Source organism: Scyliorhinus torazame, chromosome 17 (assembly GCF_047496885.1).
Source record: "Scyliorhinus torazame isolate Kashiwa2021f chromosome 17, sScyTor2.1, whole genome shotgun sequence".
NCBI classification, from domain to species: Eukaryota; Metazoa; Chordata; class Chondrichthyes; order Carcharhiniformes; family Scyliorhinidae; genus Scyliorhinus; species Scyliorhinus torazame.
The window spans coordinates 164,744,633-164,759,284 of NC_092723.1; the positions used below are offsets into that span (position 1 = coordinate 164,744,633).

Genomic DNA, 14,652 nt, shown 5'->3' on the forward strand with positions numbered 1-14,652 from the left:
CTGAGACCGATATATAAGTGCTAGCTGCTCTTTAGTTCTTTAAAAGGGCCAGCATAGGCTTGATGGGCCGAAAGCCCTCCTCTGTTGCATTACTCAATAATCTGTGACTCTGTGAATCGCCACGTATCAAGATACCCTTCAGATGAACACTAATTGTAATGTCAATAGGACCAACTGGATAAAGCAGTGCAATGCGTCTGGGGCATTCCACAAATGCTTTCAGTTGTGCCGGGAGGTGTGGACAACCACTGTATCAAAGAGAATGACTCACATATACACTGGGATCAAAAGAAAATTAACACAGAGAGAAAGAGAGGGCATCATTGGAATCAGAGGCGAGAAAAATAAGCTCCCTTTGCATCGACAAGGGGAATGATATTACCGATGAATAATATGGCAAGGTATAGAAAGGGCTGGAATTCAATTATGCTGTTGCTTCAAGGCTGGGAAGGGCTACACAAAATAGATAAACATTACATAATTAAGTACAGTTATCATAGCGGCAATCTGAGAGCATCGAACTTAAGGAATGAGCTATGCTAACCCATATCTTCGTCAAAATCTGCAATAATGGTGTAAATCTGAGCAGGAACATGAAACAAACGATGTTTAGTGATCAGTAAAAGCAAAAAGTGAAGGTAAAAGCAAAAAACTAGATTAAAATGGAAAGATAAAATGCTGGAAACACCCAGATAGCTCTCAGAACTCCGAAACACAGGCCGAGGATGCTGCCAGATCTGTTGCGCATACAAGGATTTCCTCTTTCTAATTCCGATTTCCAGCATCCGCGGTATTTTAGTTTTGGGTTAAAGCAGACACAGCCCTGAGAGAGTTCGGTGGCAGATGCGCAATGGGTTGAATGACCACCTTCAGAGCTGCAATGCTTAATGAGTCAGACCATTCGCAAGGAAGTGGGGTTAATTCGTCAGCCCTTCCACTAGGCCGGCATTGACACAACAGGCCGATTGCCCTCTTGTGCTGTGTCACTCCATGATTCCACCAATTGTCACATTGTCAAGATGTGCTCCAGGTACTCGACAGCAACTTTTCAAAGTAATTAGAGATGGACAATTATTGCAAGCCTTGTCATCAACACTCACATCCCAAGAACGAATGAAAAGAGGATGAAAATTGGGAATATACATAGAAACATACATAGAAAGTAGAAACGGAGGAGGCCATTCAGCCCTTCGAACCTGCTCTGCCATTCGCTATGATCATGGCTGATCATCAAATTCAATACCCTGATCCCGTCTTCCCCCCCCATATCCCTTGATCCCTTTAGCTCCAAGAGCTATATCTAATTGCTTCTTGAAATTACACGTTTTCCCCTCAACTACTTTCTGTGGTAGCGAATTCCACAGATTCACCACTCCCGGGGTGAAGAAGTTTCTCCTCACCACAGTCCTAAATGGTTTACCCCTTATCCTCAAACTATAACCCCTAGTTGTGGACTCCCCCACCATCGAGAACATTCTTTCTGAATCTTCAATGTCTGAGGTGGGTTTCCATGGTTACAAAGCTAAGACTTGCTGTATTTGCTTTAGCAATTTGTACTTGAAATTGGACAGGGTCGCAGCAGAGAATGGGGCAACGTTAGTTGGTCAGGCCAACACCCGTACCTTGCTCACTGTCAGTGGCAGGTAATTGGGCCAAGACCAGGTTTCGGTCCCATTTTGCTCCAGGTCTCTTCTCTGATTACCTTTCTCTAACACTGTCAGGCGGGGGTATTGGTAGTACTGGAGCAGAGGCAGTGGGGTCTACAATTTTCCAACTGGAGGAAAATGTTCTTCTTTGATGTGGCTCCCAGCAAGTTCCTTTGTCAGACTCAGTTTCTGCCAAGGAAAACAAAGTTGCGTGGTTTCTGCATCTTGGGAGCTTTGACAATGTGATTTCTTGCTCCGTAATGCACTGGACTGTTGGCCAACGCCATCGGTTCCAACATCAGGATCGATAACCAAACCCACAATCTTCTGACTGATAGCTAAATGTGACACCACTGAAGCTGAGGTCCGATGGAAAGAGACAGCAGCAGGTGCAGCAGGTGCTGGACCCACTCCCTACCCCGTGCTTCACATAATATCAGATGCAGCTTATGGTACAAAAATATAGGTTGCGATCTATCTCGTGACACGTGCGTTCAGCCAGATGTTTCCTGGCGCTCGCAGTGCCGAGAACACCTCGCTATCTATTGGGACTGTGTTTGAATTCGGGGCCTTGGCAGAGAACGCCTCACCGAGGCCGCAATTAGTCCCGTCTCATGCACTGAAGAGCTCAGCTCGTGATAACTCCACAGTGCAGGGAGAGATAAATGGTGTCCCCCAATCCTGTGACCTAACCAACATGACCACCTAACACCCCCCCTCCCAAACCTACCTATAAGGGGGTCCCCCCTCCCCCCCCCCCCCCCCCCCCCCCCACCACCACCACCATATCATCTCACATGTGCAGGTCACCCTCAGGACCCAATCCCTGCCACGGGTAAAATACCAGTCTGGCACTGCCCCTTCCAGCTGGCAGTGCCACCTGGACACTTTGGTTGTGCCAGGGTGCTCGAGTTGTGTAAGACACCCTGCCCAGACGGCAACCACCTGGTGGCCTCCAATCCCCTGGGAGACCCCCACAAATGCCTTTCCGTCTGGTCCTTTTTTCTGGGGTCCAGCAGTGAACGGCGCTTGCCCGAGTTCTCCAAGGTGAAGGGGTTACATCCCAACGCCTCGGGTAGATCAGGAGAGCGCATATTAGCGTGTAACTAGCACAGTGGACGGGATTTAGATGTGACATCTCGTGAGATCATGTTAAATCTCACGAGGCATGGGCAAGTCGGATAGATGCCCGGAAGAGGGAGCTCCCGAAATCTACCGGCCGCAGGGGGCAATGCGGCCATTTGTCACATCCATACACTGAGCTTTCTAACAAGTTTTACTTTCCCAGGCAACGGCATTGAATAAAGAAATGCAAGTTTAATTTCCCAGAAATCTAGAACCCGAGCCCTCATCACCAGGGATTAATTCAATGTGCTTTAGAACTTTGTGTGGTGAAGTCAGACTTTCCTGTAAAAACGTTGAGGTTGCTCATCCGTCATCTGAAACTTGTTCATTGAATTTTTGACCTTCGCCCCAATCTTAGTTTGTACACCGACTCCCTCGAGAATGGTTAGCATTCTTGGAAATGTGAGAAAAACTTCAATTGGATTTTAGAATGTATTTATATGGGCAGTTTCTTGGGGACGTGACAAGGCTTTTGGCCATTGGCTAGAGAGCCGGCAGCCAATCAGGCACTTGGCAGTCCAGAGGCGAGACCTCCCCTGGGATCAAGAGCTGGGGTTGGGGGTGGGTGGGGTGGTGGATGCCCCACCCACCAGGAGCTGTTGGCAAATTAGAGGCCTGCACTGCGGAGGCAGTGGGCAGCATTTATTGCCCATCCCTGAGAGACATTTAAGAGTCAACCACATTGCTGTGGATCTAGCCTCACATGTAGGCCAGGTCAGGTAAGGACGGCAGATTTCCTCCCCTAAAGGACATTAGTGAACCAGGTGGGGGTTTTATGACAATCGACAATGGTTTCATTAGACTTTTAATTCCAGATTGTTATTGAATTCAAATTTCACCCTCTGCCCTGGTGGGGTTTGAACCCAGGTCCCAGAGCATTACCCTGAATTACTAGCCCAGTAACAGTACCCCTACACTTTTGAAGTGTAGGAAACATTTTTTTCATAGATTATCATAGAATTTACAGTGCAGAAGGAGGCCATTCAGCCCATCGAGTCTGCACCGGCCCTTGGAAAGAGCAACCTACCCAAGGTCAACACCTCCACCCTATCCCATAACCCCACCTAACCTTTTTGGACACTAAGGGGCAATTTATCATGGTCAATCCACCTAACCTGCGCATCTTTGGACTGTGGGAGGAAACCGGATCACCCGGAGGAAACCCACGCAGACACGGGGGGAACATGCAAACTCCACACAGACAGTGACCCAAGCCGGGAATCGAACCTGAGACCCTGGAGCTGTGAAGTAACTGTGCTAGCCACTGTGCTGCCTAAATTGTTATTGCGATGGTCGACGCACAGCAAATTCACACAAACTGCAATGAAATAGATGATGGGATTCTCTATTGGTTGAGGGACAATATTGTTCAGGGAGAATCACATTGCCCTTCTTCAAATGTCCACCTCAGAAGGCAGACAGAGCCTTGATTTCACTGACACCTCAGACAGTGCAACGCTCAGTACTACATGGAAAGATTGAGCTTATTTATGATGGTCTCGTGGTTAAATAGCAGACCCAGGCTAAGGTGCTGGAGAGCAACTGACCATTGTTGAATTGTACCCCAACATGAAATAGTGTCTTAATTGAAAAGGGGAAAGGTAGTTTAAGAAACAGCGAATATCATAGATTATCATAGAATTTACAGTGCAGAAGGCCATTCGGCCCATCGAGTCTGCACCGGCTCTTGGAAAGAGCACCCTACCCAAGGTCAACACCTCCACCCTATCCCCATATCCCAGTAACCCCACCCAACACTAAGGGCAATTTTGGACACTAAGGGCAATTTATCACGGCCAATTCACCTAACCTGCACATCTTTGGACTGTGGGAGGAAACCGGAGCACCCGGAGGAAACCCACGCACACACGGGGAGGACGTGCAGACTCCGCACAGACAGTGACCCAAGCCGGGAATCGAACCTGGGACCCCTGGAGCTGTGAAGCAATTGTGCTATCCACAATGCTACCGTGCTGCCCATGAATATTGGGGAAGAAGTTCTGATGCACCTCCTCCTGCGTTGTGTGAGGAACCCATATTCGCAAAACCATACCTTCCCTGTGATTTTAATGGGTTTAGAACTCATGCCAGTTTGTATTCTAGGTGCTGCATGTAAACAATTTTGGATCAGCAGCTTGTGATACTTACCCATGGCTGTAACGTGTTCAAGGGCAGGGAGGGCAAACACTGACATTGTGCCTGTTGTACATTGCACAGAGCGCACTGATCTCTACCTCTTGTGAAAAAAAAAGAATGAAAACAGTTGTACTGCCAACACTGACCTACCCTGATTTGGCTTGCTACAGAATTGCTTGCTGCAAGTTTATTAACTCTGGCACCACCAGACCTGTTAAAATTCAGAGTGTTTCTCATCTGTCCCTGAGCCAGTTTGAGGACCATTCCAGAGTGGTGGCATCACAAATTTCAAATTGTGTCAAAAAAAAATGGCTCAGTTATCAGCCTCTGTATCTAGCAGGTCATGCATAGGTCCATGTTCCACTCCAGAGGCTGGACACATGGCCCAGGCTGACGTCACCAGTGCCTGTACTGAGGGGCAGCTCTGTACTCTTGGAGGTGCCATCTTTCTGGGGGAGGCGATAATCGGAGCTCCTCCCTGCCCTCTCAGGCGGGCCTCAAGCACCTCGCGGCACTATTTCGAAGAACAGCCGGGGAGTTGGTGCCAATATCCTGGCCGAGACTTATCGCTCAAATAACATTTACTGGGGAAAAAAAATCATTCTAGTCGTTATCACACTGCTGGTTGGGGATGCTGCATTTCCGAAATTACAACAGGAACCACACTTCAAAAAAAGCACTTTGAGACGTACAAAGGTCATGCACAGTGCTATAGAAAGTGCTTTTCTTCCTTGCCAGCACAAGATCGAGACAAGCGACATAATGTGGGGGAAGAATTGCTGAGTTCCTTTTCAAATGAGGTATTGGTTTGAGAAACCTAATCCCAAGCCCACTGTAGACATATCTACATTAGAAGTGGGAGGATTATATAATAAACTGCAAAAGAGCCATGAATCATGTGCAGTACAAATTGTAGCAGCTGTGAGCACTGAAGAGCGACCATATCCTTCTGGGTAGGCATGTTGCTGCATGTTATGATTTTGACTTTGGACAGCCTGTAGCTGCCAAAAGTGATGGATCTACAAACAGGAAAGAAGATTTCAAGCCAAAATGTCTGCACATAAATGACCTGGGTTTGCTAGCGATGAGTAGACCTATTCCTGGAGGTTGGTCACATGACATCCTACCAACGATCATCCCCTTCCCCCATCCTGTGCCCCGCACTCCACCATTGTACACCCAATATATCCAACTGCCTGCCCACACTAATTGGGAAGCTAAACCCTTTGTTACCCGATTAGATATTTGTCTTGTCAGTCAGTCTTTTACAACCCCACCCGCCCCTCCCCATCTCCAATACTTTTTCTGCTTAACAATAAAACAATAGAGAAACTCCCTTTCTTTGGTAATTTCTCTATTATTGTTCTCCTCGGTTGCTTGTAACCACGTCCTGGAGATTCACCTTTAATTCCTGGAGTCTCCCCCGGGAGACTTGGCTAACCCAACAATGACCAGACTGTAACCGTCATTTCTATTTTAGCTTTAAGATTGAAACATACTCCCTTTTGCAAATAAAAACCATCTCTTAGCATAATGACTGATGATGAAATTTAGCTTCACAGCAGTTAATAATTGAAGTACCCTATCTTCCTCCAGGTACAGAAAGAAAATCCAATAATTACACACAGTTCAAAGCAGAAGGAAAATTAAGGGGAGCATATGTTCAAAGTACATGTAAAAATTAAATGGGCATATTCTCCTTTTTCAAGTAGACCATGAATATAAAGTTGGAAACACCCACTTTAAAATTAGCAAGACTAGGAAAACATGTTCCACGTTTATATCAAGATAAAAATAATTCATACCAACTGGGTACATGATAGATTTGGTTGAAAAAGGACATTCGCCCCATTTGATCTTATCCTTCCAGAATACCAACCACATAATATTCCCATTACAGAATTCAGCTGTTGCTTAAATGAGTTACATTTCATCCAGTCTACTTAGCTACCTATTCCAGTCTCTGAACACTGTAAAAGAAACACCACCCAGTTTTCTGAAATAAATGTGCCTTGCATAAGCCTGAATCTATACCTTGTTGTCCTGGTGTATTTGTTAGAATTGATCCAGATTTACTTTCTCTTCACGAGTGAAAGTGCCTTAAATGTCTCAAGAAGGTTCCAAAAGGCTGTAGGAGTAGAAGTAGGCCACTCAGCCCATCAAGTCCTCAATGAGATTATGACTGATCTGATAATCGTCAAATCTACTTTCCCGCAAAAGTGAGGCATTCCCAGTGAACCCAAATGGGGGAGGAGCAGAGCTGGAGGGGCTCCCTTTTAAAATGGCCCAGAACAGATTCCGATACCTGGGGATCCAGATGGCTAGAGACTGGACACAGATCACAAAGTGGAACCTGACCAGCCTGGGGGAAGAAGTAAAAATGGACCTTCAAAGGTGGGGCACACTCCCACTCTCCCTGGCGGGGAGAGTGCAGACGATCTAGATGAACATACTGCCAAGGTTCCTCTTCCTGTTTAGATCCATCCTGATCTTCATCCCCAAGGCCTTTTTCCAAAATGTAGACAGTCTAACAATGGCGTTTGTGTGGGGGGTAAGAACCCGGAATTCCCCGACACTGCAAAGAAGGAAAATCGAAGGGGACTTAGCTTTACCAAACCTACAATACTACCACTGGGCAGCAATGGCAGAGCGAGGGGATGGGTACAAGAACCGGCACAGATTGGGTACAAATCGAGGAGGCCTGCTGTAAAGGAATGACCCTCCGGGCCCTGGTTACAGCAGCACTCCCAACCCCTCAACAAGATACACAACCAGCCCAGTGGTAGCGGCCAACTGAAAACGTGGACCCAGCTGAGACAACACTTCGGGATAACTAAAATGTCCCCCATGGCCCCCATCGCCGGCAATCACAGATTCCCCCCAACGATGCTAGATACCACCTTCAAAGGAAGGAGGTGGGACGGGGGACGGTCGGGGACTTCTACGTAAGGCGCAGACTGGCGACACTGGACAAACTGATGACGAAGTGGAATCTAGCAAAAGGCCAAGAAATGAGACACATCCAAACACTTCCTCCACAAAGAGACAGTAGGGTACCCTGGGGCCCCAGAAACCACACTACTACAGGACCTGATAGGCACAAGCAGCAAGAAGGGAGGGCTGTGTGGGAAAATATACGGACAGTTACTGGACAGAGCTGAAACACCACTGGACAAGACCAGACAGAAATGGGAGGCTGAACTGGGGACAGAGGTAGGGTGGGGACTCTGGAGCGAAGCACTGAGCAGGGCTAACTCCACCTCCTCCTGCACAAGGCTAAGCCGAATGCAGCTCAACGTGGTGGCAATCAGCAGCACCACTCACAGCTGCAGACTGGCGCTGACGTTGCACAATTTCTCCACCTGGAGAAGATTAAGTAATAATAATAATAATAACCCTTTATTGTCACAAGTATGAAGTTACTATGAAACGCCCCTAGTCGCCACATTCCGGCGCCTGTTCAGGTAAGCTGGTACGGGAATTGAAACCGCGCTGCTGGCCTTGTTCTGCATCACAATCCAGCTGTCTAGCCCACTGAGCTAAACCAGCCCTTAAGTATGCCATCCGAGGGTCGGAGGAAGGGATCCTGGATACTTGGGGGCGGTTTGTCGGCCTCTTCCAAAACCTGTTTGAGGCCAGCATAGAGGAATAAGATAATAATAAAACAAGATTGATGAGGAACCAAAGGACTGCGCAACCCATGGGGGAGGGGGGGGGGGGGGGGTTGGAAGGGTGGTGGGGAAACCACAAAAGAGAAGAGGAGGTGGCTTTCCCTGAAAATAAAAGCAAAACATAGCTGAAGCCGGGAAGTGGGGGGGGGCTATAAACCTATCCAGAGGGCGTCAAAATGTATATCAGGTCAATTAAATGCATGTTAAAATAAACCTCTCTGTACAATAAAGTAAATTAACGTGGGTAAGAAAAATGTGATGCATAAATACAATTGTTTATAAATATGAGAAATGCCAATAAACAGATTTCCAAAAACAAATATACTTTCCCACCTTATCCCCCTAATCATTAATTCCTTTACCGATTAAAAATCTGTCCATCTCAGCCTTGAATTTACATAGAATTTACAGTGCAGGAGGAGGTAATTCAGCCCGAGTCTGCACCGGCCCTTGGAAAGAGCACCCTACTTAAACCCACACCTCCCCCCTAACCTTTTTGGACACTAGGGGCAATTTATTATGGCCAATCCACCTAACCTGCGCATCTTTGGACTGTGGGAGGAAACCGGAGCACCCGGAGGAAACCCACGCAGACACGGGGAGAACGTGCAGACTCCACACAAACAGTGATCCAAGCCGGGAATCGAATGTGGTACCCTGGAGCTGTGAAGCAACTGAGCTAACCACTGTACTACCATGCTGCCCACAAACATTAGAGTACCCAATTCATTTTTTCCGATAAAGGGGCAATTTAGCGTGGCCAATTCACCTACCCTGCACATCTTTGGGTTGTGGGGGTGAAACCCACGCAAACACGGGGCGAATGTGCAAACTCCACACGGACAGTGACGCAGGGCCGGGACCGAACCTGGGACCTCAGTACCGTGAGTCAGCAGTGCTAACCACTGTGCCACCGTGCTGCCCCACCACAAACATACTTAATGATCCAGCCTCTACCGCCCTCTGGGATAAAAAATTCCACAGATTCACTACCCTCTGAGAGAAGAAATTCCTCATCTCGGTCTTAAATTGGTGACACCTTACTCTGAGATTATGCCCTCTGGTCTGAGACTCTCCCACAAGGGGAAACATCGCCTCAGCATCTACCCTATGAAGTCGATATGTCTCAATTTTCATTTTCTGTTTCATTGTTTCTTTTTTTCTTCCTTGTGCACTTCTTCGACTTCTCCTTAAATGCATCCAAGCTATTTGCTTCAACCACTCCTTAACGGTAGTGAGTTTCACATTCTCATCACTCTGGGTAAAGAGGTTTCTCCTGAATTCCTTCTTGGATTAATTAGGAATTATCTCATATTTGCGATCCTAGTTGTGCACGCCATCACCCCTCCCCCAATTATAAGTGGAAACGCTTAGAAAGTTAGATCAAACTAAACAGAAATGTCATGGATGGGGAACTAAGTTATAAATCATTTTATATTGGGCAGTACTTCAAACATAGTGGGAGATTTCATCTGTTTGTTCACTGTAACTTCAGTGGAAGCCCGTACTCACAATAGTTCTCCAGATTTTTGCTGATTTTCCACTAGAGTTACAGTGGATGATGGGAGAACCTTGGGAAAATTCAACCACTGGATTCAAAGTAGTAGAAATATTTGCATGCATCAGAGCTGAAATTACGACAACATATATGTCGATCGAAAGTTTTTGAAATGTAGACATGCAACATTCCCGGTCAGTGGGATGTGAGTAACAGTGCCTTCCCGAGATCGGAGTGCCAAATCCAGGCTGATACAACTTGTGCAGTAATGACAGAGTGCTGTACTGTACGGTTGGGGGTGCTACCCCCTCAAGTAGATGTAAATGGTCTCATGGCACTATTCTGAACAGGAGCAAGGGAGTTCTCCCTGGTAACCTAACCGATATTGACCCCTCAACCAGCATCACTAAAATCTCATCATTAGCACATTACAGTTTGTCGGAACTTGTGCACACATTGCCATGTTCTCTACATTACCGCAGTGAGCATACTTCAAAAGTTCCCAAGTCATGGATGTAGGTGTAACATACTCACGTTTGCTGTCAATAAAAAACTAAATGGGACAGTATGTTTTCAACAGGACACAAAGAGGCTGCAAAGGGGTATTGGTAGATTAGGCCATAAGGTGACAAATGGAGTGAATGCAGGGAAATGTAAGGCTGTTCATTTTAGCAGGAATAATAGGAAGCCGATATTTTTTTAACGTTGAGGAATTTCACAACATTGGTATTTAGGGAGATTTGGGTGTTCTTGCTCAAGAAACACAGAAAGCTGAATTTTCACTTCAGAGGCAGGGTACAAGAATCAAGCGTTTTTGGGCCCCGAATCCTACCCCAGGACGGGGGAAAGTGATAAATACCATTTGGCAACTCGTCAGTGCCCTTATTCGGCTTATAATAAGCTGAATTGACTCTTCACCTCAGCTGGCTAGCCAGGTTCCCAAACCTGCCTCCCTAAAATGGCCTAGACCAGGAACAGAGATAGGAGATTGACACTTCAGCCAGCGTCAGTATTTTTAGGCCTCATCTGCCTCGTTATTTTTAGGCCTCATCCGCCTCTGTTCCCACGTTGGCAGGACAGCAAATGGCACCTGGTCTTCATTGCAAGGGGGCTGGAAGTCTTTCTACCAGTGAACATGGCTTGGTGGGATCACACTTGGAGCATTGTGCACAGTTTTGGTCTCCTTATTGAAGGAAAGATGCTGAGAGGTTATTTCTCCAAGATGGACAGTCCAGAACTAATAGCAGGACATAGTATCAGGATAGAGTTTTGATCATTTAAGACTGGGTTGGTTGATGAATCTTTGCAATTCTCCATCTGAGCAGGCTGTGGACACTCAGTCATTAAGTATATTCAAGACTGAGATAGATTTTTGGCAGGATCATGTGATCCTGCTGAAGTCAACGTCTCAGGACGTTGGCATTGTTGGCAAGGCTGGGATTTATTGCCCATCCATCCTTGGTTGTCCTGAGAAAGTGGACAAACCTCTTAGGCCATTTCAAAAGACATCAAAGAGCCAAAGAAGGTGGTTGGGGGCTACAGTCACGCATAGACGAGACTGCAGGTTTCACTTATCAAAAAGACATTCATGAATCAGTCACGGTTTTAAAACAACCTGGACGATCTCTGATGGTTTTGGGGTTACTTGTACTGATTCTTTTATTTGCAAAATCAAATTAAAACAGAATTGAAATTCTCAAACAGCCATGGTAGAATTTGAATTCTCAATCACTGGGTCAAGGGTCCAGTAATATAGGCCTGAATTCTCCGGCTGTTCGCTGGTGGCAGGATTCTCTAGTTCCTGCCGCTGTCAATGGGAAGTCCCATTGAAGCCACAACATTCCACTGGGAAACCCCGCGGGCGGGGGTGCACAGCCGGCGGGACCAGAGAATTTCGGTCATAATCTATGCTACCATACCCACATTCCTTACGTGTCAATCATGGCAGGGAATACTGAGTTTCAATTTAAAGGTGGGGGAACAGCAAAGCGAAGTTCATCCCTGGCCTTCTTCTGTGGCACAAACATGCAATTTCCATAGTGGGAACAGAGGAGGAGTCCAAGCGGGCAGTCAGGTCGATTCTCCACGCAAAAAAACAAAAGACGCAAACTATCACATCCTTACTATTACTAAATTAGCAGACTGGATATGGGTAGCACGGTAGCCTTGTGGATAGCACAATTGCTTCACAGCTCCAGGGTCCCAGGTTCGATTCCGGCTTGGGTCACTGTCTGTGCGGAGTCTGCACATCCTCCCCGTGTGTGCGTGGGTTTCCTCCGGGTGCTCCGGTTTCCTCCCACAGTCCAAAGATGTGCAGCTTAGGTGGATTGGCCATGATAAATTGCCCTTAGTGTCCAAAATTGCCCTTAGTGTTGGGTGGGGTTACTGGGTTATGGGGATAGGGTGGAGGTGTTGACCTTGGGTAGGGTGCTCTTTCCAAGAGCCGGTGCAGACTCGATGGGCCGAATGAAACCTATGGGTGGGGTTTGAAGTTGGAGCTTGCCAGCTCTGTATGGCTCTTCCAGCCAGTGCAGTTACCTGTTAAATTATCAGAAGGCGTGCATGCAGAGTTAAATTGTAAAGAACAACCCAAAGTCACAGACAGCATCATGGAAGCTCCCATTAATAAATGACCAATATATTCTTTTTTTTTTTGTAAATCACATCACTACTTCATAGACGACACTTCCTTGAATATATTCAGGAGTTTAATTATTGTTGTGACCACATATTTTTTAAAAATCAGTTTACTTGTAGAGCTTGATGTCCATATTTTTATAGCGTTCATCGCAATAGATATTCTTGACCATTTCACACAGTCAGGCATGTGAAATAAAAGTTAGAAAATACTTTTCTTTTAAAAGATGAAAATCATAAAATGTGGTATTACTGACAGGCAAAAAACAAAAGTAACATTTTCAGACTGTACAGGACCAGAAGTAACTGTTATTTTCCGGCTTTTTGTATCATTTATTAATGCAAAATAATTTTACTTGAAATGCTTTAAATTAGAAAGGAGGAGAGGGAAAGAAAGAAACATATATGAACCAAAAAGACTTTTTGGGGAATCTTTTTTGCACCAATGCAATTTTCTGAACAGCTTGGTTAAAGATCATATTCTTCCAGTAAAATAAATCAACAAGATGCTGCAAAGTTGTACCTGCAGTCTCCTAAATGAAATAAAATATACAAGTAGTCCACGGAATAATAAAACATTAAAAAGAGTACAGTAGAAGCAAGCTTAATATACACCCAATGGTGCGATAATAAACTCTTAACATCCGTCTTCAAGGCTCCCCACCCCACCCCTGAAGAAACTGCGTAGTTCATAAAAACAAGAACACTGTGCAAGTTTGCTCCACAGTTTTGTGGATAAGCTCTAGAAAAGGAAGTACCGGCGGGGGCTTCTCGGATGGTCCGTGCCTCTCATTTGTGTAAGTCCCTTTGAGGCTTTAGGGAGACACGGCGTATTAATAAACAGCACCATTTTTAAAGTTCTTCATTATATATTCTCCATTCACTTGAAACTATGTCCCTTCAGCAGCATTTCAGGCATTCTTCCCACTCTTTCGAATGCCCTTTTTTTCCTCCATGTGTATATATATATATATCATATATATATAAAAAGACCAAGGCGCCTCCCATCAATTCACCGAGCAGTTCCATTCCACAATGTTCCGCTTTATTGCCTCGGAGTTAAGACAGTTTTATTTTCAATTTGCTGGGAAAACAGTTCGATTGAGGGCAAAGGGAAATAACAGTCAAATAAAAGCACCTTTGGCATATAGGCTTTTGGATTGTAACAAAAGAGATGTACGTCCATGCCCCCCCCATTGTAAGTCCTCATGTAGCTTATTTTCACCTCACATCTGCAAGAGAGGAAATATTAAAAATTAATGACAAATCCAACGCTTCATTTCCATTCAGTAACAAGCAACCAAACCTCTTATAGTGCTGTTGGCGTGCATTGTGATTTACTACAAGCAAAGTGGCATCCTAATGTTAAAGTCTGTGCTGACGTTTTTTGGCAAGTCACTCATCCAAGCTCACAACTTTGTAGTAAAGGAATTCTGTGATTGCAGACATAACAATGAGTTAACATAGGTCATGTTGTGTGCTTCAACCACTTGTTTAAAAAATAATATAAATTAGTAAACTTATTTTGTCTGCAATCCAACTTACATAAATGCTGAAGGATTGCACAGAGACAGTAAGATTAAAATGTCAGTTGTGAGTAACTGAGTAAGAGGGATTTCTTACCCGACCACTTAATTCTCTCCCCATTCCTATCACAAAGGGGTGATTACCACTGCCACCAGCAACTCACCAAAGGGGTGAATCTTCAGCTGTTCCAATTCTGTCTCCACTCAATGTCTGAGTATATACCTTCCAGCAGAAGCCCCTGCATAGTGGTCAGGACACAGTTTCTTTTCTCCGCCTCTGAGGAGCACTGAGGGGAGGTTTCAGCCCTGTTAAAACCGACTCATGCTGCACAGAGCTGGAGTAGCTTCAGGGGGAGTTGGGGAGGAATTCTGTGAGGTGCAGGTTGATACCAAGTCTAGAGTTTACTTTCTGG

At 45.7% G+C, this 14,652-nt stretch overlaps 1 protein-coding gene and 1 long non-coding RNA gene across 3 annotated transcripts in view; one reads left to right on the plus strand and one right to left on the minus strand.

Moving 5' to 3' along the window:
- The window catches only part of LOC140394361 (uncharacterized), a 224,502-nt gene that overhangs the window by 189,034 nt on the left and 20,816 nt on the right, over window positions 1-14,652 (plus strand). The window lies entirely within an intron of this gene.
- Window positions 12,767-14,652, minus strand: part of LOC140394359 (platelet-derived growth factor subunit A-like) — a 51,177-nt gene continuing 49,291 nt past the window's right edge. For both annotated transcript variants that reach the window (XM_072481559.1, XM_072481560.1), the window contains one exon: window positions 12,767-13,945. Coding sequence is in view for 1 of the 2 variants with exons in the window: in XM_072481560.1 (XP_072337661.1) it covers window positions 13,935-13,945 (11 nt within the window). In the remaining variant the exon portion in view is untranslated. The remainder of the gene's footprint in view (window positions 13,946-14,652) is intronic.